The sequence below is a fragment of the Erinaceus europaeus genome, chromosome 8 (genome assembly GCF_950295315.1).
Source record: "Erinaceus europaeus chromosome 8, mEriEur2.1, whole genome shotgun sequence".
Taxonomy (NCBI): domain Eukaryota; kingdom Metazoa; phylum Chordata; class Mammalia; order Eulipotyphla; family Erinaceidae; genus Erinaceus; species Erinaceus europaeus.
The window spans coordinates 96684712-96709628 of NC_080169.1; the positions used below are offsets into that span (position 1 = coordinate 96684712).

At 35.0% G+C, this 24917-nt stretch overlaps 1 protein-coding gene across 1 annotated transcript in view; it reads right to left on the bottom strand.

Annotated features, from left to right (window-relative positions):
- Positions 1-3192: 3192 nt before the first annotated feature.
- The window catches only part of GRM8 (glutamate metabotropic receptor 8), a 1093092-nt gene continuing 1071367 nt past the window's right edge, over positions 3193-24917 (bottom strand). Inside the window, exons 10-12 of the mRNA XM_060196519.1 lie at positions 9244-9516; positions 4390-4403; positions 3193-3716 (exon numbers count right to left, since the gene is read on the bottom strand). Of these exons, the coding sequence (XP_060052502.1) occupies positions 3584-3716; positions 4390-4403; positions 9244-9516 (420 nt within the window). The 3' untranslated portion in view covers positions 3193-3583. The remainder of the gene's footprint in view (positions 3717-4389; positions 4404-9243; positions 9517-24917) is intronic.

The window sequence follows — 24917 nt, forward strand, 5'->3', positions numbered from 1 at the left end:
ATAAAAACAATGATCTCTAAAATTAATAACATCAGTAAAGGTTATATTATAAAAACTATAAATAAGAAAAATTGTATCGAAAAAGCAAGGGGAATATTAATAAAAATAATTTTTCTGATTTTTTGATAGTATGTCTAGAATATAAAAATTTCCAAGAGTTTCTATTAACAAGTTTCTAAAAGGAGTATATGTATTTCTTCTTAACTTCTTCTTATTGTAATCATGATCATTTTAAAATTGTTCATCTTCATTAAAAAGGAAACATAATAAAATTAAAAAAGAACATCTCTCAACATTACTGTTTATGTCTCATATACATATGCTATACACAGACTATTCTATCATTATTTCTCTCTCCTACCAGGCAATCATATTATTGTTTTCAGCAAATTCATTTTAAAAGATGAATCAAATATGGATGCTATACTAGAATGAACAAATTAAATGACAAAAATTGTTAAGGTTGGATAAAAATTTAAAAATGTGATTCTTTTAATTTGCTGACTGAATAAAGATCAGTGTTGGTTACTATATAATGTAGAAAATTATTACTATATTCACACTCTCACTGATAGATGCTAGGATATATAGATTTTAAAAGGGCAAAAGAAAAACACAAATGATACACACTTATTTTCCTAGTGAGATTGAATCTAACATGGATTTTCATTTAAGCAAGTTAAATCTTTTTCATTTGGAATTCATATATACTGTCACAATTTCTTATACATACTGAAATTTAAATAGACCATTTAATCCCTATCTAAGTTCCAGTGGTCATTCTTCAAATCTCAATTCAGAAGTTTTTACTTAAAGAGGAAATGAATTTGTGATAATCAACCATAATTTATTTAGACACATTTAACATTAGTAGTTTAAACTAATATATATATATATATATATTTTTTTTTTTTAAAATGAGGTCTGATTTAGCTGAAGGTCACATTAAAAATCTATCTACCATTGACATTTGCTGAATATTACCTTAGGCTAAGTTTTTAACATTCCCTCTGGCACACTGAGATTAGATGTGACATTTCTTGGCCAGAATAAAACACAAGGTCAATTCTAAAGAATATAATACTATACATTTTCCATGCATCTTTGCATTTGCTTATCTACAGTACACAGACAGTTCATTTTAAATCAAGGGGTTTATAAACTACTATTTAGCACATGCTACATCCTTCTCCTGCCAGGATACCGTCGTACAGTTTCCCAGTCAATATTACTACCTCCTGAGACCTTTGCAAAATCCCTGAGAAAATACCCACAGTGGAGGTCAAAATTCTCCAGCTCCTACTATAAGAGGTTGAGGGATTTATCCTGCCTGAGGAGTGTGATAGTTTCATCAAGAAGTTTTCCACTAAGATAAAATTATTAAGAATTATTGACATATGTAAACTTAAATAAATTAAACAAGATCTTTTTAAGAGATCAACTGCCTATGGAAAATGATACATAATACATAACATAACATAAATACATAACATAAATGTGTTAATTTGTAATAGCAAGAACACTACAAATGTCATGAATAACACTTGATATTTTATTGTCTTCCTAAAGCCTTAAAAGAAAAAATAATAATAATAAAAATAACAACAATTCATCTTTGGACTGAGAACCAACTGTGCTTGCATAATCACCCTATTGCATCAACTTACCCTAGTTAGAGTCTACTAGGACATGAATATATAGTTGAATTTTACTGTCTCAATAAAATTCAAGACTTAAACATTTCAAGCATTTTCCTCAATCAGATACGAACTTACTGATTCAAATTAATTTAAAAAAACTTAAAAGCCACTAACATCTTCCAATAAGAAGACTGCTGATTTCAAAATGAAATACTATTATAATTATTTTTCTTTTCATGGCTATAGGTATTGAGCTATGTGGTACAATAAAATAAATACTCAGTTTATGTATTAGTTTTAAAACAGGTCTTATCTAGAAAGGCACAGGATTAAGATCCTGAGTACAAGATTCTATTTATCTGTTCTATTTGTCTGAAATCTTGGAAATAGTGCCCTATTTCTTTCTTTTTTTGTAAACTATAAACAGTAAATCTTCTTAGGAGAAACTCAACAAAAGACTGATAAGTAAAACTTTCCTTCTGAATGCAGCTTTCTATATAGGCATCTAGGGAATGTTACTATATGTCAGAGGAAACTTAAACATACAATTCCAATGTGCACTTTACTTAATAAAGTGACTATCAATATCTGGGTTGAAACCACAAAGCACGGATAGCTCTTTATATCTATAAGGAGTGTAATGAGCCTTCCAAGCTAACTCAGCAGAGAGAATACTTACTAACAAAATGATTGGAGAGACCCATTGGCTTGATAGATGTCTGAGATTGTATGGAATTGAGGAGGCCAGTGCAAAATGGTAACAGATTTGAAAGTCTTTAATGGTCTCCTTTAATCCATCCTGGCAGGGTTTATTAACATGACACAGGCTGCCTGTTTTCTCTCTCTTTAATACCACCGTTCTATGAACCAATGAATGTTTTCATTTGGAAAATAAGAAATCATTGACTTGTTATTTGAACTGTACTTTCTTTACTGTACTTTAGTGATGTCAAGGGAATAAATATGCTAATTTTGTGCTTTGAGGGATGTACTGGGCCATTACTTCACCTGTTCCTACAGCTGTGAGGCTCAGATGAAGAAAGGTTAGTAATATATACCTTGGACTATTTTATTATGCAAACACTTTGACATGGAAAATGGAGCATTTTAGTGAGTATTAGAGTTACTTGTAGATGGTGGTTTTCACATTATTTTCTCCAAAGTATAGTTTAACTCATCATTTGTTAATCTTGATATCTGAAACAATTAACCCCAAGCCACTGCTTGATTCTTCAAATAAGAAGCCATTACTATGAAAAGCTATTGCAGAAATTTTGAAATATTCACAAAAATATTACACAAATAATGTTTTTTTTTTCAGATAGGAATAAAAGAGAATCTTCTTCTTACACACAGATGTACAAAAGCACAGTTACGGGGAAAGGAATTGTATTTTCTTGGAGCAGTAGTGCTTTGACAGAAGGTGTTAACATCAGAAGTGTCAACTGAAAAGACCTTTCTTTGGCTTTAAAATTGGAACGAAACAACTCTCAACATTTGCAAAACATTCCTTTATTATTAGAAATAAATTATTTGTATAAAAATTGCATGCGTCAACCATTGCATTTATGTTTAGCACAACCCAGGGCTTCAATCCGGTCAGCCATTACAAGAAACAGACTCATTGTCTTTTACAAGTTGAACAATGTAGGACAGGAACGGGAGAGTTATCACAACCACAAAAAAAATACTTACAAGAATAACATCAGACATGGTTTATTTCAACAGCATTTTTTTTTCACAAGCTAACATTAGTTTTCCTTTTGGGATTTGATTTTGTTTTTAACTGCTTATGAGTAAGCAATACTTTAGCTTGACACTCATTGGTTTTATTGTATAAAATGATTTCTTCATTCTTTGTTATTGGTACTTTTGGCTCATGACTACTTTTTGTTCCTTACAAGACCGACTACCAATGTGATTGATTGTAGTCTACAGAGATTTCAAGGAGTGAGTTTTGGCATGTCATGTTCATTGTTTAAGATCACATACCAGATTTCTTCGTATTGTATATCATTTCCCTGTTTCAGATTGAATGATTGCTGTAGCTGATATATGTTGTCTTGGTAGAGGAGGCTGTTAAGACAAATTGAGACTAGTTAGTATACAGGAACACATCATCTTGTCAAAATTATTTTAAAATTCAAACTCAGCTATATGTGAATTTGCACAGTGACTAGAATATTGAATTTGCAAATGTGAGGTCTGAATTCTATCTCCAGTAACAAATCTGTCAAAGGCATGCTCTGTTTCTTCCTCTCTCTCTTTCTCTCTTTTTTCCCTCTTTCTCTCTCCATCACCCATTGAACAATATATAAATCTTAGAAAAAAAAACAGAAAAAATATGATTATTTTTTAAGAATAGGATTTAAGGGAAGGCAGGAGATAGGTTTGAGTCACTAAAGTTAATTTTTAAAAATCAGGCAATGTAATAACTAGTTTTACAATATCCAGTTTTCATAATGTTACTCATGATTTTTAAATTATGTAGTAGGTATAGTCATAATTTTAACTTAGATAACCACAAGTCTTATCAATAAAACAAAGAAAAAAAAAACATCCCAGTGGTGAATAAATGCAGAATATTTTCTGTGAGAAAAGAGGGAAACTGGACTTTTGGAGGAACTACTATTTTCTAGGAGAATAAATATTGTATTATATTTTTTACTTAACCTTTCTAAAATGTGAGAGTTATGTTATATTTAGTTTGTTAATATAGGGAAGCATAATGATTTTCATATTCATTTACTTTTGTTTTTGTTTCTAATGTTTATATAATGTTTTCATGTGTCTCTAAATTTCCTTAAAAACAATTTAACCTCTTCAAGAATTTTTTGTATAATATTTTAAATAAAGTGAAGAAAAACTTTTCATGAGATACAAAAAAAACATGAAAGTTGTTTAAATTTCTTTTTTACTGAATATTTTTAATAATTCACCAAAATCTAGGAAATCTTCATCAAATCTACAGATACATAGGAAGAAAAGGTATGATTGAGGTATAAATACAAGAAAAAATATACATTAGGAAAATAATATTCAGAATGTGTCAACCCAAAAGACAACATGGGTCAGACTATCTTTAATAATCATCCTAGAAGTTGATTCAACATCGTGTTCCCACCAGCAGAGAGGAAGCTTCAAGAGTGTTTGAATAGTGCTACAGGGAGCTCTCCTCTCTATCCCATTCTCTATGACTCTCTCCCTCTGTCACCTATCAAAAACAAAACAAAACAAAAACAACAACATAAATAAATAAGTCCTGTTTTTGAGACCTCTATCTAATTAAAGATTCATACTTCAATTTTTAAACCCTTAGAAATTATTTCTAAAGAAAGAAGATGGTAAGCTGTTTTTTAAAATTAAGGTTACTTATAAAAGGAAAGTGACTTTATTTTTTTATTGGGGGTACATACTCTAGAAGAGGTGATTTACTAAACATGAAGAGTGATAAGAGACATGTAAAAAATAACAGCTCTTTCAAGACAGATTTTTTTCAATGATGCTGGATAGATTTATGTTAAATTTACTTTTTTTTAAATAAAGCAATGAAAAATTTCCTTGTGCACGTCACAAAGTGTTTACAAGATAAAGACCTATCTCTAACAGTAGCTGTTTTTCATGAATTATTCATAGACAAAACTACCGAAAGACCAAGTTACAGCACTTGTTAGTTGGGGTCAGTTGATAAAATTCATTTTATCAACTTTGATTCTAATTTCCTTCTCATACTTTTATGAAACAGCATTTGACCTAATTTTGTATGTGAATTATATGATTCTGTACAATTAGTGATTAACATAGACTCAGAATATACTGATCTTCCTTTTAGTTTCAGACTGCTTATGCTCATTCCTTGTAGCTTTTGAAGCTTTAACATCCTAAATATGGGACATAGACTAAACACTGGATTGTGCAACAAATTTTCATGCCTGAGGCACCTGAGGTCCCAAATTCAATACTTGGCACCACCATAAGTTAGAGTTGAACAGTACTCTGATAATAAAAAAGTATATATCTAAAATTAAATATCTTAGCAGAATCTCTTATATTAACAAGTCATATTTGAACTTAAGCTTTAAAATAGGATACACTCTTAGATTTCCATGAGCATAAAAATTATTACACATATAATTCTTGCACATATGCAAAAATATAGTTACTTAGTCAGGAAAGTAATTCCAGTACTAGAATAGTGGTCATTATCAGATATTACACATGTCTAAGAAGAATTTTAAAGATAATTTAAATTTATTTTTAAAATATTTGATTTTTAATACTTTTAACTTTATTTATTTATTTATTATTGGATATATACAGAGAGAAGTTGAGAGGAGTGGGGGAGATAGAGAGGGAGAGGAAGACTGAGAGACACTTGCACCCCTACTTCACCACTTGTGAAGCTTTCCCCCTATAGGCAGGCACCAGGGGCTTGAACCTGGGACCTTGTACACTGTAATGTATATGCTTAACCAGGTGTACGACAGCCTGGCCCCTTAAAAATATCTTAAAGAGAAAATTTTATTCATATTTTATATAAAGGATGGAAGCTGGGGAGATCTGGTTGAATTCCCAGCACTATCTTAAACCATAGCTGAGCTGAGCCATAGCTGAGCTGAGCTGAGCAGTGTTCTATCTCTCTCTCTCTCTCTCTCTCTCTCTCTCTCTCTCTGTGTGTGTTTCTGTTATTGAGCAACCCTAGATTTACTGAGAATCGATTATACCATCTTGAGATAAAGGATTTTAATTTTTCTTTTTTTATTGTCTTTATTTATTGGATAGAGACAGCCAGAAATCAAGAGTGGGGAGAGAAAAAGAGAAACACCTGCAGCACTGCTTCACCACTAGCATAGTTTTCTCCCTGCAGGTTAGGACCTTAAGCATTGCAACATGTGCACTCGACCAGGTGTGCCAACACCCAACACCTTCAAACATTTTAATTTTGATAATATATGATATTGGCTACAGTTCAATGGCAATGGTTATTCTAGTATTCACTTATAATTCTAAAGACAGAAGTCATGTGTTTGTTTTTTCTTAGAATAGTAGGGGCCTCACATATAGATATTTTTACTCCTCTGGGTCTCATGTTTATTTACATACAGAGAGAGAGAGAGAGAGAGAGAATATACCCCAGTACTGTAGTTCCCTCTTGTGCCCAGCACTGTTGAGTTCAGTTGATAAAATTCATACAAATAAACTTTTTTTCTCATTTCTTCTCACACTTTATGGATCAAAATTTGGCTTTGCTTTGAGCATGCAATCTATTATTCTTTGTATTCTTTGCATCTATTAATCAGCATGGACTCAAACCACGGTCACTCATGGCAAAGCTTGTGCCTACCTTATGAGATATTTCTCATTTTTAGTTATTGATACTGAGATTTCCTGACTTCAGAAAAAATTTGACTCTGATAAAAATGACTGGTATATGTAGTAAAGGTATCATAGATACAAGGAGCTCATGATCTTGGTCATGTATGTAAAGTTAACAATAACTACCTGGGTGGAGCTGTGGAACAATGCATGTAGATATCACATATACACTATCCTCAATATGTGAAATACAACTACTTTATCTGAACTAATCTATTTAAATCAAACTACTCCTGTAAACATTAAATGAAATATTCACTAAATGTTTCAAGTACAATTTTTTTTCAGCTAGTAATTGACTGTACCTTTACGTTTATCTTTTTAACTTTCCTTTACGTTTCAGATATATTTTAGACTCTTGCAGTATATTATGGTATATCCCAATACAGAACTGTCATCAGTAATATTTCAGTCTTATTGAATACAAAATAAAAAAACATACCCAAATTATGTAACTTATATTTCAACAGCAATAGAAAATACAGAAAGAAAATGGACAATACAGACAGTGTTTTTACACTATAATATTAGTTATTACCAGGGCTTGGGATTTTCCTCTTCATGGAAACTATTCATATTTTAAAGGTACAAAAGAACAACCTGCTATTATTTTCCATGCCACTTTCTAAAGGTGAGTTGGTATGACTGGTGTTATTTCACTCTATGTTCACTTACTCATGGTTGCAACCACATTGTATAAGATGTTCTGGACTGCTGCAAAATGACAAGTACATCTATAGACTACACTAAGTCACAATGAGAATTGTCAGTGTTTGAAGTGTGCCATTGACCAACAGCAGTTTATTGACATCCTACAAATAGATTTTAACTTCATGCACTGATGATTTTCAAGGTATACAACCAGATAAAATACTGCCTTCAAATCACAAGCATTCTACTCTGATTCCAATGACAGCAGTTATTATATATGTTTTTACTAAGAGCCCAAATAGGCCCATTATTAGAAATCGCCAACCAATAATCAGAGAAGATTTTTATTGTCAAAGAATGGTGAGTAAAACCTTACACAAATGATTCAAAGAAAGATAGTATTTTTGTATAGGTTTAGTCCCAAATTATTATATACCTATATTGTAGATATTCTCAAGATAGGAGGAACTTGGTCTAATGTTAGCATCTTGACTTTTATCTCCTGATTCAACTGTAATTACTAATGTAAATGTATTGTTATTTTAATTATATTTAGCTTTCTGGAGTTTTATTAAAAACAAATCTTTTATCAATTTGATATTTGTACACAAAAACTAAGATGGTCAGGAATAGAAACATTAAATTCTGATAGATTAGCTTGGTGGCATTATGTTATCATCATGTACTTTTTCAGAAAAGAAAGGTGAAGGAAGGAAAAGAGGGGCAGTGCTTGTAGAATGGGTTCTATTTTCAAGGATATTAGATACATCTAATTAACTTAAAATATCTAAGGAGCAAAATTTAAAGAGTTACTTGAGGGGCTTGGTGGTGGTGCACCGGATTAAGTTTACATAGTAGAAGTGCAAGGACCCACTCAAGGATCCCAGTTCAAGGCAACATGCAGAGGGTGGAGGTTGCCTCACAAGCTGGGAAGCAGGTCTCTCTCTCTCTCACCACCCCTCTCATATATATATGTATCTTCCTCTCCTATCTCAATTTCTCTGTCCTATCCAAAAAATGGCTTCCAGGAGCAGTGGACTTGTAGTGCAGGCACTGAGCCCCAGTAATAAATCTGGAGGCAGAAAAAAAAAAGTAACAAGAAAGAAAAACTTAACAATGACTTAAGTAAACATAATGGTTGGTTAGTGTTTTCATTTCCCTGTACACTCAAATAATTTATGTATTAGTGTGATGTATTTGGTAACATATGTCAAATTTAACTATTAATTCTATAAAAACAAACCAGGATTAAGCCGGCCAAAATTAGAATCTGCTTTGTAATCACTAAAATTATTGTGTAAATATTAATAGAGGACAGTTCTAAACTTTAAGCTCTGTAATAGCTTCAAAGAGAGACTTCAGTGTTGAAACTTATTGTAAAAGGGATTTTGTGTACATATTTATACTCTGGGGATGTCATCTATGCTATCATTTGGTTCTAGTCAATGATTTAGCTAGCATGAGGGTCTCATGGTGTCTGAGTACCATCATGACACTGGAACCAGATAGCATAGTCTCCAAGAGTAATAGAAGAATGTTTAACGTACATCTATTATGAAGTGCTCCCGCTCTTGACCATCGGAAATTCTACAGATGACTTACTGTTGGTTTCAAGACTCTCACAGAGTTCACTTTTCACTTCCCCATTTGGTCTGTCATTTCCTTTTTGGATCAGCTTGCTTTGCATGGTGGCAGCTGTCACAACAGCCTTGAAGCTCCTCTTGCGTTTTTGAACATTCTGCTCTGGGTGAAAAATTATAATATAAACCTTGGGCACATAGAGCATGCCCAAAGACACCGATGCACTTAAACTCATGGAGACAGTAAGTGTTGTTGTCTGGATGTACATCTGAGGGGAAGAGGAAAAAAAAATCTTGTTGTTAAATATAGCATATGATATTTCTAACAGCATAACCATTTTCTAAAACTATTCCAGCTCATTTGTTAAAGCTGTATTGAAGTTTACTTATTAAAATTGTCCTTATAGTAGCACAAGAGTTTCTTAATTCCTCCTCTACCCTGAAAATGTAAGGACTTAACATTTTTTGCTACATAAACCTTCTTTAGGGAAGTAGCATAAGATCAAGTATTATTCTTTTAGTAATGAACTCAACCTTGATGGCAAACTGTATAATGTAGAAATGGGGTAAAATGAAATAGTGCAAAGGATCACCACTGCATACTATTCCTTGGATAATGCTAATATCTGCAGCTTTATATTATAACTTTGCTCCAGTTACCAAATGGTTAAGTATAAAGGCTTGAATTTTTTAACAGCCCCATAGAGAATTTTTCAAGAAAGTTTCCTCATGATCACTTCATAGAAAAGTCAAAATGGGCACTTTTATAAAATATGTTAAGACCTCTTCTCTTGAAGAATTAAATATGCACATTGAGGAAAGGGACTTGACGTCTGCATTTTGAGAAGTCTTCCTTTATTTTCATCCCTTTTCTTTATTTCACTGAAATTGACTTCTCTTATACTTAGAGAAGTCTCTTGGGAATGTTTTTCTTCCTAAATTGAAGATGTTACTGAGTACAAAAAAGTCAAATCTAAAATTATTGTTTTTGGTCTTTTCATCATAGTACACAAACAGATACAATAGTAATTATATCTGTCTTTTTGAACTGCAATCTTATTCGGGGTGATTAAAAATAAAATTTGCATATACTTAATGTACACAACTTGCTGACAGACATATATCTTATGAAGTCATCATCACAATCAAACTAATTAATATGCCTATTTCCTCAAGCATTTGCCATTTTCTTTTTTAATTTATTGTGACAAGATTACTAAAGAGTTAGCTTTGTAACAGCTTTTCAATTCACAATTTGCAATCACTGTGAACCACAGACACTACACTCTACATTAGAGCTCCAAAACTTACTTTACTTACATGACTACACTTTATATATTTGAAGAAAATTTCACCATGCCATTCATCTCTAAGATCTTAATATCTACTGTCCCCACTCTGTTTCAGAGTTTGTTTTGCTGCCAGGGTAACTGTTGGGGCTCAGAGCCTGACAGCAACTCCATCCCTCTAGGAAGTCTTTTTTAATTAAAAAAAATTTTTTTTGATAGGCACAGAGAGGAATAGAGTAGAGGAGTGTTGGGAAATTGTGCAGATGAGGTTGAACATTGGTAGGGCCCACAAACCACCATATTTCCATGCAAGTATTATTATTTACATACCAATCTTCTGCTTTGTCTCAGAAATGACTAAAGGTCTCCTCACTGCATTATCCCCTCAGGGTATTGCTAATTCCTGCCAGTTAAAACTATCGCAACAGTTGCTAAGGATGCTTCCACCTTCCTAGCATGCCTTTTGCCTCTCTCCACCCCCTTTCCTAGCCACTTTCATTTACGACTTCCCCCTTCCGGTATTATCCCATAAAAACCACTTATGCTCCTGGTTTCACTCTCTTTTCTGTCCCGCAACCCGACCTGGAGAATGGCTGGCATGCAGGGCGGGAGGCAGCCATTGCGGCTTGGTGCCATGTGGCTTAACCCGCAGTGCTCACACCCAACTCTGGGGCACTCCCGTGTGAATAAAGAATTGTATTAGCACACCGCCACAAGTTCCTGGATCCTCTCTCCTGCCAGCAACACTAGCTGGGCAGAGGAGGAAGTAGTGAAGCCTCTCATCATGTAGATGTGTACCAGGGGCTTCAATCCTGGATCTTAAACATGGTAATGTGTGTGTATGCTCTACCAGGTGCACCACTACCTGGTTCCTGAGTCTATTTTAGATTCAAAACATTAGTGAAGCAATAAAGCTTTTGTTTCTGTATCTTGTTTATTTCACTTAGTATATCTTCTAGATTCTTTTTTTCATAAAGGTCATCTTTAAAAAGTAAAAGACATATTTTTGATCTATGTCTACTTTTCATATCTTGAGCTCAACATATAACTTCTCTTAATAATGGAAACTATTAGGAACATTAATAAGTTATGTCTTAAGATTATGGAAAGATCTACTTTGTGTTTGCTTGTTTGCTTATTTTGGGTCACAGCTGAGACTTCACCCTTCCAGGGCAATATTTATAGACAGAAAGAGATAGAGGAAGAGAAAGAAAGACAACACAGTACTGAAACATCCCCTAGAGAGGTAAGGGCCAGGTTGAAGCCTAGAGAATGTGCATGACAAACATTCATCTTACCAGATGATCTCATTTACAGGGCTAAAAAGATTCATTTTAGGGAGTCGGGCAGTAGTGCAGTGGGTTAAGTGCACGTAGAGCAAAGCACAAAGACCAACGTAAGGATCCTGTTTCAAGCCCCCTGGCTCTGCACTTGCAGGGGAGTCACTTCACAGGTGGTGAAGCAGATCTGCAGGTGTCTCTATTTCTCTCCTCCTTTCTGTCTTCCCCTCCTCTCTTCATTTCTCTCTGTCCTATCTAACAAAGATAACATCAACAACAATAATAATAACCTCAACAACAATGAAAAAAAAACAAGGGCAACAAAAAATAAAAATATAGAAAAAATTAAATTAAAAAGATTCATTTTATGTTTTACCTCTGATTCCCTTTACTACTGGTCACAGTAAGAATAACTCTGAAAACACAAAGTGGCCAAATTGAACAATAAGCTTAGAAACTTACATATATATGTATCTTTCAAACAATTTGTGTCCTTTAATAAATGACCTAAAACTTTTACATTCAAGAGAAAATATCTGAAACAGGCTTAAGTATTATCTTTTTGTTTTTTTTAGAAAAGATGACTTTCTTTAACTGACAGAAAAATCTTGAGGTAAGACTTGTCCAAACTGTGTGAACTTTAGTTACTAGTGAAGAGACTGCCACTATCTGAAGCCATATAATGTAGGTGTCTAAGCTTATTGTTCAGCTTACCCACCAGTAAGTTTGACTTTTTCATGAGATAACGACTGCGAATATGGAAAAATCTTTCAGTGAGATGTTATACATTTGGTTTATTTCTTTTGCTTTTTTCATTTTAATTATCTTTATTTATTTGATAGAGACAGCCAGAAATCGAGAAGAAGGGGGAATATAGAGAGGGGAAGAAGGATAGAAACACCTGCAGCATTGCTTCACCATTTGTGAAGCTTTCCCCTTGCCGGTGGGGACCAGCAGTCTGAAACTGGATCCTTCTGCATTGCAACATGCATGGTCAACCAGGTGTGCCACCACCTGGCCCCGGTTTGTTTCAAAATGCATTTCCTCTAGAAAAGTTTTCTATGATAAAATTTATCTTAATGATATATTTTTTTAAATTTTCATTTAAGCATTAATACATTTAAAATATATACAGTGGAGCAGTTACTATTATGTAATTATACAAGCAGAATGTTTATATAAATTCATGATAATTTTTATAAAATTAAAGCTAGTACATAACTCTTCTTAGAGTCTGTAGACTACTTTTTAAATATATTTTTAAAAAATCTACTACTGGGGGGTGGGTGGTGGCACAGCTGGTTGAATTCACATGTTACAATGAGCAAAGATCTAGTTCAAGCCCCTAACTCCCACTTTCAGGGGGAAAGCTTTGTGAGTGGTGAAGCAAAGGTGCATGTATCTCTCTGTGTCTTTCCTTCTCTATTCCACACTTCCCTCTCGATTTCTGGTTGTTTCTATGCAATAAATAAATAAAGATAATAACAAAAGAAGATCTACAACATTTTAGATGAAATATTTACTCATAGGTTGCTTGATCTTTTAAATATATGAAGACTTTCACAAATCCCTGCTTTGTATGTAAAAACATACTAAATAAATAACTTCGCTAGTTTTCAAGTAACATTTCATTTAAGTGTTGATGGTATTTAAGTAAGACACACAATATGATGAAGTAAGCACCCAGATTCTAGACTGAATTCAAATACATCAGTCAAGCATAACAGGATAAAAATGCATTTATCTAGAAAGTTATAAATTATTAATGCAATGACCTCTCATGATACTAAGTAGAGCCCCAAGTTAAATTTGAGAGAACTTAGGATACACTGCAATTAAGAAGTTCCACGGGTCCTTTGGAATATAACTAAAATATGCCTACTAGCTATCTACAAAATGGAGACCCACAACCCCAACTCTTTATCTGCATTACTCCAGCTTTTAGGTTCATGATTAGTCAACGACTTATTTGGCTTTATATGTTAACTCTCTTTTCAGCCACCAGGATTCAGATGCTAGCATGATGCTGACCAGACTTTCCTGGACAGACAACCCCACCAATGTGTCCTGGAGCTCCAATTCCCCAGAGCCCTTTCCCACTAGGGAAAGAGAGAGGCAGGCTGGGAGTACGATCGACCTGTCAATGCCCATGTTAAGCGGGGAAGCAATTACAGAAGCCAGACTTTCCACCTTCTGTATCCCACAATGACCTTGGGCCCGTACTTCTTAAAGGGTTAATGAATAGGAAAGCTATCAAGGGAGGTGATGGGATAGATAGTTCTGGTTGTGGGAACTGTGTGGAGTTGTACCCCTCATATCCTATGGTTTTGTCAGTACTTCCTTTTTATAAATAAATGCAAAAAATAAAAACATAGTTCCTGGTAAAATATGGATATGTGCTTTTATTTATACCTCAAAAATCCCCATAAGTTTTGACATTTATCCTTCAGTAACTTAATCTTCTCCTACTTCCTGCTTATTCTCCAACTCACATTGCTATGAGACACCTATTAATAGAGCAGGCTGAAAAGAACAATAAAGAAAAGATGGAGTCAAATGCAAGTCATATACATAAATATCCTAAAGCCTTCCAAATAGTAACGATTAGTTTTGTCCGAACCAAATCCTGACAAGTCAAGTTAAATTTACTTAAAAATCAAACAAAAAAAAAAACAATTCCACAGATTAAACAGTCACAGAAATAATGGGCACATCATTTTTTCTAAACTATATAATATTAATTTGAGTTATATAAAAAATAAATATTTCCATTTTGTTTTTTAATTGGTAGGTCAATATTTTAAACATAGTTATTATATGGATAAGCTATTCTGCAAAACATTCTTAACTCCAGTCTATGCCCTGCTCCATTATCATGCACCTGGTACTGAAAGAGCCCTCCTTGCCCGAAGAGTCCTTTGTTTTGGTGTAGTAAACCAAACCCAGCCTAAGTCTATGATGTATTTCCCCTTTCTGTTCTTATTTATCAACTTCTGTACATAAGTGATGTCACCTCATATTCATTCTTCTTTTTCTGGCTTATCTCACTTAACATGATTCTTTTAAGCTCCAGTCAATATGAGGTAAAGAAGGTGACTTCTTTATTCTTAATACCTGAGTAATATATATACCACAACTTTCTTAGCCAGTCATCTGTTGTTGGACACCTAGGTTGCTTCCAAGTTTAGGCTATTGTACATCATATCCAAGTGGGATTTACCCCAGAAATGCAAAACTGACTCAATATATGATATGTAAATCAATAAATGTGATCCACTACATCAATAAAAGGAAAATAAAAAATCACATGATAATTTCAGTAGATGCAGAGAAAGCTTTTGACAAAATACAACATTCTTTCATGATCAAAACACTACAATTATGGCAATAGATGAAAATTACTAAATGTAGTTGTACACAATGGTTAGAAACTGAAAACATTCTCACTTAGATCAGATATTAGATATGGCTACCCACTAAAGCTGTTACTATTGAACATAATGTTGGAAGTTCTTGACATAGCAATTAGTCAAGACCAAGGAATTTAAGTGATACAGACTGGAAGAGAGGAAGTTAAATTGTTATTATTTGCAGATAATATGGTAGTATACATAAAATTCCTAATGAATCCAGCAGAACATCCTAGGAATTATCAAACAGTATAGTAAGGTATTAAGCTACAATATTAACATAAAAAAGTTAGTGGTATTCCTTTATACAAGCACAAAGTGAGAAGAAAAATCCATAAGTGGTGCTATTTACTATAGCAGCAAAATCTTCCTGTCTTGAAGATCTTTAAAGCATCTATATCATCTATGACTGAGTTTGGAGTAGGGCACCAAAGTGAAAATCTCTGGGTTGAGGGAGAGGGTGGGAGTTTGGCTTCACTTGACGGGTGGGGGATGGGATGGGACAGAGTCTTTTGGTGTTGGGAATGGTGTTTATGTATATTCATATTAATTTTTATTAATATAAATCACTATTTAATTAATATGAGAGGAGAAAATTGATTGAATGTCTTAAACTTTTTAATGCACAGAGCATAGGCTGAGTCTTTGATATGTTTACTCTCTTAAAAGCTTAGACCAGGGAGAACAGAAGCAATCCTTGGCACAGTTATATACAAATAATATCAAAGGACATAAATTATAATGATGTTGTATATGATAGAGTCAATCCTAACAAAAGGATTTATTAAAGTTAAACCAATTGTCAAATACTATGATTATAGCAATAACTATCTATTGTCTTCTTAAACCCTAAGACAACAGGAACCTCCTGCTTCCTCTAGAGAGCCTATATTTCCCCTAGTCCTGGAACCTCTAGGGTGGGGCTCACTTTCCGGCATGCATCTCTCAATTCATACCAAATGATATTGTATCCGCCAATCCCAGCCTAGTCAATGCAATGAGTACCACCTCAGTATGCTTCACTTTTAGACTATGTCCAGAGACATCAGGCATGGAATTTTAACCCTCATTACTTGGGTGAGACCTTTCCTTTCATAGGATTCTCTAATTCCATTCCAGGAAGTTCATATCCTAACAAAGTCCCCAAACCTAGATATAGACCAGGTCCCATAAGATAGAGCATATGTTCACATGTATCCATAAATTAGGGCAAAATATATACTTGAAAGCAAAAGTACACAATATTCTGCAGTGAGTCAGTATAAAGTTCATAATGAAATAGTGTTTACTTAGACTTAGATACTCTCCTCACCTAATTCCTATTATACTTCCCTCATTCACTCCAAAGCTAACCTTATCAAAGCAAGGACTGCAAAAGTTGAATAAGGGCAAGAGACCAGTATACTTTAACAATGACTCTTCAGTCACTATCAGCCACTCCATCAGCTGGGGACCTCTTCGGGGAGCCCTGAGATTCCCACACAGACATGATGGGCCTACACCTTGAATAAATCCCTTTCCCCTATGTTACCAGTCATTTCTATCAAGAACACAATAGACCCCTTTGTGAGCCCCCCCCCCCAGTACCTTACCCTCAACTTGGATCAACAACAGCAGAGAATGTTCCATCCTCTGAAGAGAGGATGAACAACATACTCTATGCTACACCTGAGGAAGATAGGTCCTGATATTGGGGCAGCTTGGAACATTCCTACTCAGGAACACAGAATGCGAGCACAGATCTATAGGGATGCAAAGGTCACATAGGATCCTAAGTTAAATGTGGGCCTCAGATCAGATCAAATTGATGGGATTATAGTCAACAATATTTATACACCTTTTACGTATTTGGGAGCTACTCTTTTCCCTGATCCAGGTCCTTTTTGCACCCATGACATCATCTCCCCAGACAATAACTTAGATCTACCTGCATAGCAGATTTCAGAGTTCAGGCTCAGGAAAAAAAAATAAAATAAAAACCCAGTAACTAGTATAGTCACAAGCCCTTTGGAATATAAGTAAAATATGCCTACTAGCTATCTACATAATTGACACCCCTCAACTCTTCATCTGCACTATTCCAGATTTTAGTTTCATGATTAGTCAACAACTTGTTTGGCTTTATATGTTACCTCTCTTTTCAGACACCAGGTTTCAGATACTAAGATGATGCCAACCAGAGTTCCCTGGACAGACAACCCCACCAATGTGTCCTGGAACCCTGCTTCCCCAGAGCCATGCCCCACTAGGGAAAGAGAGAGACAGGCTGGGAGTATGGATTGACCAGTCAATGCCAATTTTCAGTGGGGAAGCAATTACAGAAGCCAGACCTTCCACCTTCTGCACCCCACAATGACCTTAGGTCCATACTCCCAGAGGGATATAGAATAGGAAAGCTATTAGGGGAGGGGACGGGATACGGATTTCTGGTGACGGGAATTGTGTGGAGTTATACCACTTTTATCCTATGGTTTTGTCAATGTTTCCTTTTTGTAAATAAAAAAATATGAAAAAAGAATATACCATATTGTATTTTCCTTATTTAAGTAATTAATGTAGTCTTTTAATATTTTATTCATTGTATAGAGGTAGACAATAATTGAGAAGTAAGGGAAAGATAAAGAAGGAGAATTATAGACACCTGTAGCACTGCTTCATCATTCATGAAGCTTCCTCCTAGATGAGGACTGAGCCTTAAACCCATGTCTTTGTGCATTGTGCTTAATCTGGTGTTCCCAAATGTCTGTAATCTTCAGCAGATTTCATATTGTTCGTTAGTAGGCAGGAAGAAGTCTACAATGCTAGTTTCTCCTTTTTAAATATATTACTGAAGCCTAGCTTTTTGGCACATTAATTCTATGGGGGATGTAATAAGCATAGATATTAGGTTTAAACAGAACTTTTAATAGGACTAGGTTTAATTCACCACTCTCCCTAATAAATACCATGTTTTCAAATTATAACAAAGGAATGATCTTAGTGGTATAATTACTTTCTCTTATGAAAAATCATATAGGTTTTTTGAAAAGATTTTTTATTATCTTTATTTATTTATTGGATAAAAACAGACAGAAACCAAGAGGAAGGGGTTATAATGAGGTAGAGAGAGAGAGAGAGAGAGAAAGAGAGACAGAGAGAGAGAGAGAGAGGTGGAGAGGAGAGAAACTCCTGCAATACTGCTTCACCACTCACTCTGCTTTCCTCCTGCAGGTAGGGACAGGGGGCTTTGAATTCAGATCCTCACTCAACCCCTCTAAATTTTTTAATATGAATTTAATACAGACAAAGTATCACTTCAAGCTCCTACTAGAATATAAAACTTTAAAATGATCTAGAGTTTGTTACAGGTTACTGGACTATGAATAGACTAAACATTTGAAATTCATATCTATTTAATAAAATTAAAGTGTTATCTCAGTGGAAACAGTAACTGCAAAATAAGTGAAATGAAAATGTCACTAAGCACAAATGAAATGAAAATGGGACGTAGGCTCTTGAAAACCTCTGCCACATCATAATGAAATGGAGAGACTATACTTAGTTAGAAAAGGAAAAATCTGTATCAGTATCAATTCTAATTACTTAACTCGTGCAAGGAAGAAGCATGTCCAAGTAGACCTGGGCTTGAATCCCAGCACTATTACTTATCCCTTCATTAAAAAAAATGTGTATACACATGCCAGAAATACAATTCACATAGATATGGCACTTATTTTGCTATGAATGCAACCCAAGTTCAAGCCCAGAGCCCCCTCCCTAACACACACACACACATACCAAGTTGGAGGAAACCTCAGCAGTGCAGTTTCTTTCCATTTCCTTTTATTATTATTATTTATTTATTCCCTTTTGTTGCCCTTGTTTTTTATTGTTGTAGTTATTATTGATGTTGTTGTTGGATAGGACAGAGAAAATGGAGAGAGGAGGGGAAGACAGAGAGTGGGAGAGAAAGACAGACACCTGCAGACCTGCTTCACTACCTGTGAAGCCACTCCCCTACAGGTGGGGAGCGGGGGTGGGGGGTGGGGGGGGGTTCCAACCGGAATCTTTACGCTGGTCCCTGCGCTTTGTGCCACATGTGCTTAACCCGCTGTGCTACCACCCGACTCCCTCTTTCCATTTCTGTCTCTGTTTCTATCCATCTGTTTTTCTCTGTCTATCTGATGAAGTCTTCCCAGAGCAGAGAAATACTAGTAACAACAACAAATATAATATAGGAAATAAAAATAACATAAAGAGAAACACTAAAATTCCCTTGTGGGTAAAATCTCCAAGTCAGTCTACACATGACAAAGCAGAAACGTCCTGGAAATGTCCAGGAAACTGGACAGTTTTGTGATATTATTTCCTGTTTTAATCTTAAATTTCTTATGTATGAAATTAGAGAATATAATCTTTTTCTCATAGAAGAGCTATAGGGCAAAGTGAAATAATCTTATAGTGTCTCAAAGGATACACAGTAGTAGTAGCTCAATGAAGATTATTTGGCCTACAAGATGTTAAAAAACATCTTTATTTGAAATATTTATTTATTTGTATTAGATACAGAATGAAAGTTACAGGGAGTCAGGCGGTAGCACAGCAGGTTAAGCTCAGGTGGCGCCAAGCACAACGACCAGAGTAAGGATCCGGATTCTAGCCTCCAACTCCCCAAGTACAGGGGAGTCGCTTCACAGGTGGTGAAGCAGGTCTGCAGGTGTCTATCTTTCTCTTCCCCTCTCTGTCTTCCCTCCTCTCTCCACTTCTCTCTGTCCTATCCATCAACAAGTACAACAATAAAACAACAAGGGCAACAAAAGGGAATAAATTAATATTTTTTTAGAAGAAAGTCACAAAGATATAATGACAGAAACACCAGAGCACTGCTCAGTCCTGGTTATGGCAGTGCTGGGACCCTTGGTGACTCAGTCATGAAACTCTTTTAGCATAACCATCATGCTGTCTCCCTAGTCCAACAAAATCTTTCTGGGTATACAGTAGAAGAAAGAAGCATATGTGATAGTTATTCAAAACAGGTGGCTTTGTTTAGAGAAGATGGGGCAGTCAAGTCCTAATCATACAGTGTCAAAGAATCTTTGTTCTTGAATCACAGTAGGCTAAATAAAAATTTGCCCCAAAGTCAGTAAGAACAATATTGATGGTCTGTGCTTTAGTTCTAGAATAACACACTGGCTGCTCTCTGTATAAAATTGCAACTCACCAGAATGCAGAAAGGAACAATATTAATACCCTAAAACCAGTATAAATTCTCTGAGATGTTAGCAATGGCACTATGTATGTGAACACATCTCTTTTTTCTTTTCCAATCTTCTTTAATGCCTGCTTTCTGGCTCCATCACTCCAAAACATTAACACCTAAAGGAGAGGGAGTGTATTTTCTGTCATCTCACCTGATATCCTGTCACTCCCTCTCCTTTTCATGTTTCATGGATGTTTTGAACCTGAAGCAGTCAGATATATTGAAGGAAATTTAACTGACTGCCAGATAAGCTAGGAAGGAGCTGATACTGAGGGGCATACTAGCATGCCCCTCATGCTAGTATAATCAGTCCCTCATGCTAGGACTGATTATATCTCTCTTCAGTCTCCAAAGGGGTCATCTGTGCACATCCAGGGAAAATAAAATATAGATCATAGCCTGGAATCACTGTAAAGAGTCCAAGAAAAGTGAGGAAGAAGGAGATTATATTACTTCAGTGGAAAAAGTCAGAATTTTATTTTCAACTGGCTTCCTTTACACAGAACTTTACAGGCTCAGATAGTAAACCTGGTAACTTTACAACTACTTACTAACTAATCTACTGTAAAACCAACACCCAAGGCAGGCTTGTACCATGCCATTAGAAACAGACTCCTTATTTATTCCTAAATAAGTCTGTCTTGCCCTAGATGGTTTAATGACTTCTTTTTTCCCTTTCCCTTACATCCAGCTGGGTTCTGCTTGGCTGCTATGCAGACATAATTCTCGGTTAAGAAAACTTTGTTTAAAGCCTCTCTTTCTCTGCTTCCACTATCTAGTCTCCCTTCTATGTGTCTATGTGTCTTCCCACATGGCATCTGAATCCAAAACATGTTTTTTTTTTTTTTTTTTTGCCTTATCAGCAGGCCATGAGCCAGTGGACTTCAACACCCCATTAACTACATCTTATTTAAAGATGTAGAAATTTGCAGTCCCACCCTCACTGCATTTAAAGAAACTTTAGTGCTATGGTTTCTTTCTCTCTCTTATTCTTAAATTATACTAATCCTTGAGCTAAAAAATAGCAAAATTGTTATGCAAAAGACTTTTAGGTTTGAGTGGTCTGGGAGATGGCACAATGGATAAAGTGTCAGACACTCAAACATGAGTTCCTGAGTTCAATTTCTGGCAGCACATGTACCAGAGTGATGTCTGTTTTTTTTTTTTTTTTCTCTCTCTCCTTCTATCCCTCTCACTAATAAATAAATACAATATTAAAAAAAAGACTTTTAAGTTTTATACTCTTGAGTCACAGGATCAATTCTCAGCACCATCATAAGACAGTGATGAGTAGTGCTAGTGTATCTTCCCTCCCTCTCTCTCTCTCTCTCTCTAACCTATTTACCTACCGATCACCTATCACCTATCATCTATCTAATCATCTATGTATCATCTTTCTATATTTTTCTCATTTAAACATATAATATATATAAATTAAAGATAATGTTTAATAATGCTTTATAAGATTATAAAGTTATTGAGGTACAGTTCTATACTGCATCAAAGTTTTTTGACCCCCATATCTTTTCCTTTACCCTCTAACCTTCCATACCTCCTCTAACAACCATCATATTTCTCACAAAGTCTTAGACAGAGCTTGTCTACTTATTTTCATTTTAATTTTCTTGCCAAGATGTTGTGATTCAACTATCTATATTAAGCATTTGAACAATACCATCCAGTGATCGTTTTTTCACTTCTTTGCTTACTTCACTTAAGTGCAATAACCTTCAATTCCATTTTGTTTTGGGAGGACACAGCACCATCTTCTAAAATTTCTGTCTTAGGGCCAAATGGTGGTGCACCAGGATGAGTGCACAAGTTATAATGTTTAAGGACCTGGGTTCAAACCCCCAGTTTCCACTTACAGAGAGAAAGCTTTGTGAGTGGTAAAAGCAGTGCTGCAGGTGTCTTTATCTCCTCTCCCTCACATTTTCTTTGATTTCTATCCAATAAATAAATAAAGATTATAAAAACACTTTTTAAAAAAAATTCTGTCTCACTCTATCTAGAAAAGTCAGTTCTGAGCAGTGAAACACCAGGATTGCCAAAAATACATAGAAATTCTGGAATTGGGTGGTGAAAGTCCCAAATGCACTCACCATGTAACAATTCAAACTCTGAGAAGAAATTCCCCCAGTAACTAGAAAGAGAAAACATCAGAAGCAGCAATTCAGCACTTATGCCCAAGTCTGGACCATAAAGAAGCATCATCAAGTCATTGTCAGACACTTTAGTGCTATCTCTATTTTGTTTAATTTAAATAAATACCTTGCTAGTTTCTCCTGCTTAGTTAATTTTGTGTGAGTCTGTTCATCTCTCCAGTGTCTTTATATAAAAAATCCTAGGCATTAGCCACTAAAGTTTCTTCACCTGCAGGGAAGTTACTTCACAAGCAGTAAAGCAGGTCTTCAGGTGTCTGTCTTTCTTTCCCCCTCTCTGTCTTCCCCTCCTCTCTCCATTTCTCTCTGTCCTATAGAGCAATGACGACATCAGTAACAACAACAACAACAATAATTACAACAATAAAAAAGTTTCTCTCAATCTATCCATATTATATTTTGATGATATCTTTTGGAATTATGACATTATATCAACACTAACTACTTGAGTCTCTTCATTTAAAAGGGGTTTTATACTATATTTAAACTCTACTATCATAGCTTGCAATTCTCAATAATTTTTGAGCAACAATATCTAGGTTTTCATTGCTCAATGGACTACACACCTTATTTAGGTATCCCTGTTTGTTATATAGGTATCCCTGTTTGTTATATAAATATCCATGCTTGTTTTCACATGGGGCAGAGAACTTTTGTGGTGGGTGTGGTGTAGAGCTATACCCTGTACTCTTGAAATCCCATAGGACACTATTAATCACAAGTAAAGCAATGACTTGGAAAAAAAATACATGCTGACAATTCCCAGATTTCTCTCAGAACTCTGAGATACATTCTAGGTAACACCTTTTATGTGTCAGATTCTCTTAAATCTAGCAACTCTTTGAATTACTATCTTTATTTTTAAGCCTGTTCTGCTAGTCTTCTTTCTTATGTCCATCCCATCTGTCCAGTTATTGGAACAAAAAATTTGAGATCATCTCTGACTCCTTTCTTATATTCTCAGTGTGTACAAGAGAGGCTAGATTCTATCTCACAAATAAGATAAGTCATTTGGATTGATGAAGTAGTACTACAATGGTCTCTCTCTCTCTCTCTCTCTCTCTCTCTCCCTTCCCGATTTCCATCTCTACTGAAAGATAGAGAGAGAGAAAGAGAGAGAGAGATTGAGAGAGAGACAGAGAGAGAGGAGGTTGGAGAGGCTACCCAAGTGTTGGATTCATCATGCACATATAGAACTCAAGTAATGATCCTGGCGGCAATTAATTAATTAATTAATGTAAAATGAGTAATACCTCAGTGCTGGCACTTTTGTAAAGCCATAGGATATTATAGGAAAAAAAAAATCTGCCTTTCTGGTATTATTACTTAATACCAGAGACACTATCAGAATGGTGAAGTGGATTGAGTTATATCTTATCTAGTACTAGTGTCCCTAAATAAGCTGAAATGAGGATATTAAGGTGAACACTGATTCAGTTTGACTAGTGATACTATAAGAAGAGATTTGTTAGATTGGGAGATAGCTTATTAGCTTACCTGAATAAAGCCTTGGGTTTGAGCCCTGGCACCATAGGAAAACACCATAGAGGACACCAAGGGAACTCCATGGACAGTGCAGCAATGCTGTGATCTCTCTCTCTCTCTCCTTTCTTATTACTCTTCTTTTTCTCTCCCTCTCTCAGAAAAAAAATATTAAAAAGTTAGCTTATAGAGGCCACTCAGTGACAGTATTATGCATGAACAAGGCCCTGTGTTCACTCCCTAATGCCACTAAAAAGAGAGAGGGTGATGAGAGAGAATAAGAGAGAGAGAGAAAAAGAGATAGAGATAGAGAGACAGAGAGAGAGAGAGAGAGAGAATATAGGATCAAAAAGACATAGCAGATTGGACACATAGAAGGCAAACTAAAAGCCTATGAGAAAGATCCCAAAAGATACCAAAACTGTGGATATCTGGACACATGAGTTCTACCCCTCTACAAATATGATAAACTAAATTTTTTATATTAATCAAGGCAACCGGAATGTGATATTTCATTGTGACTAACATAGCAGTCTAATACAAATGGAGAATTCTATCTTTCATAGTGTTGGTATGCTTCTAAATTCTGCTTATAAGACCTCCTGTTTTCATCATCACATTAGGTTAGCTTATATTACTTATGATGTGGTCTATTTACATAATCACTGTTTTATCTGGGTCCCACCCTGCCTGCAGGGTATTGGTTTAATTCCCACTTGTTACATGGAAGTTTTCTATGTTCTGTTCACCCTCCTTTTTTTTTTTGCTCTGCCCCCTCTCCTAGTCATTTCCTTTCCCTTACCACTTC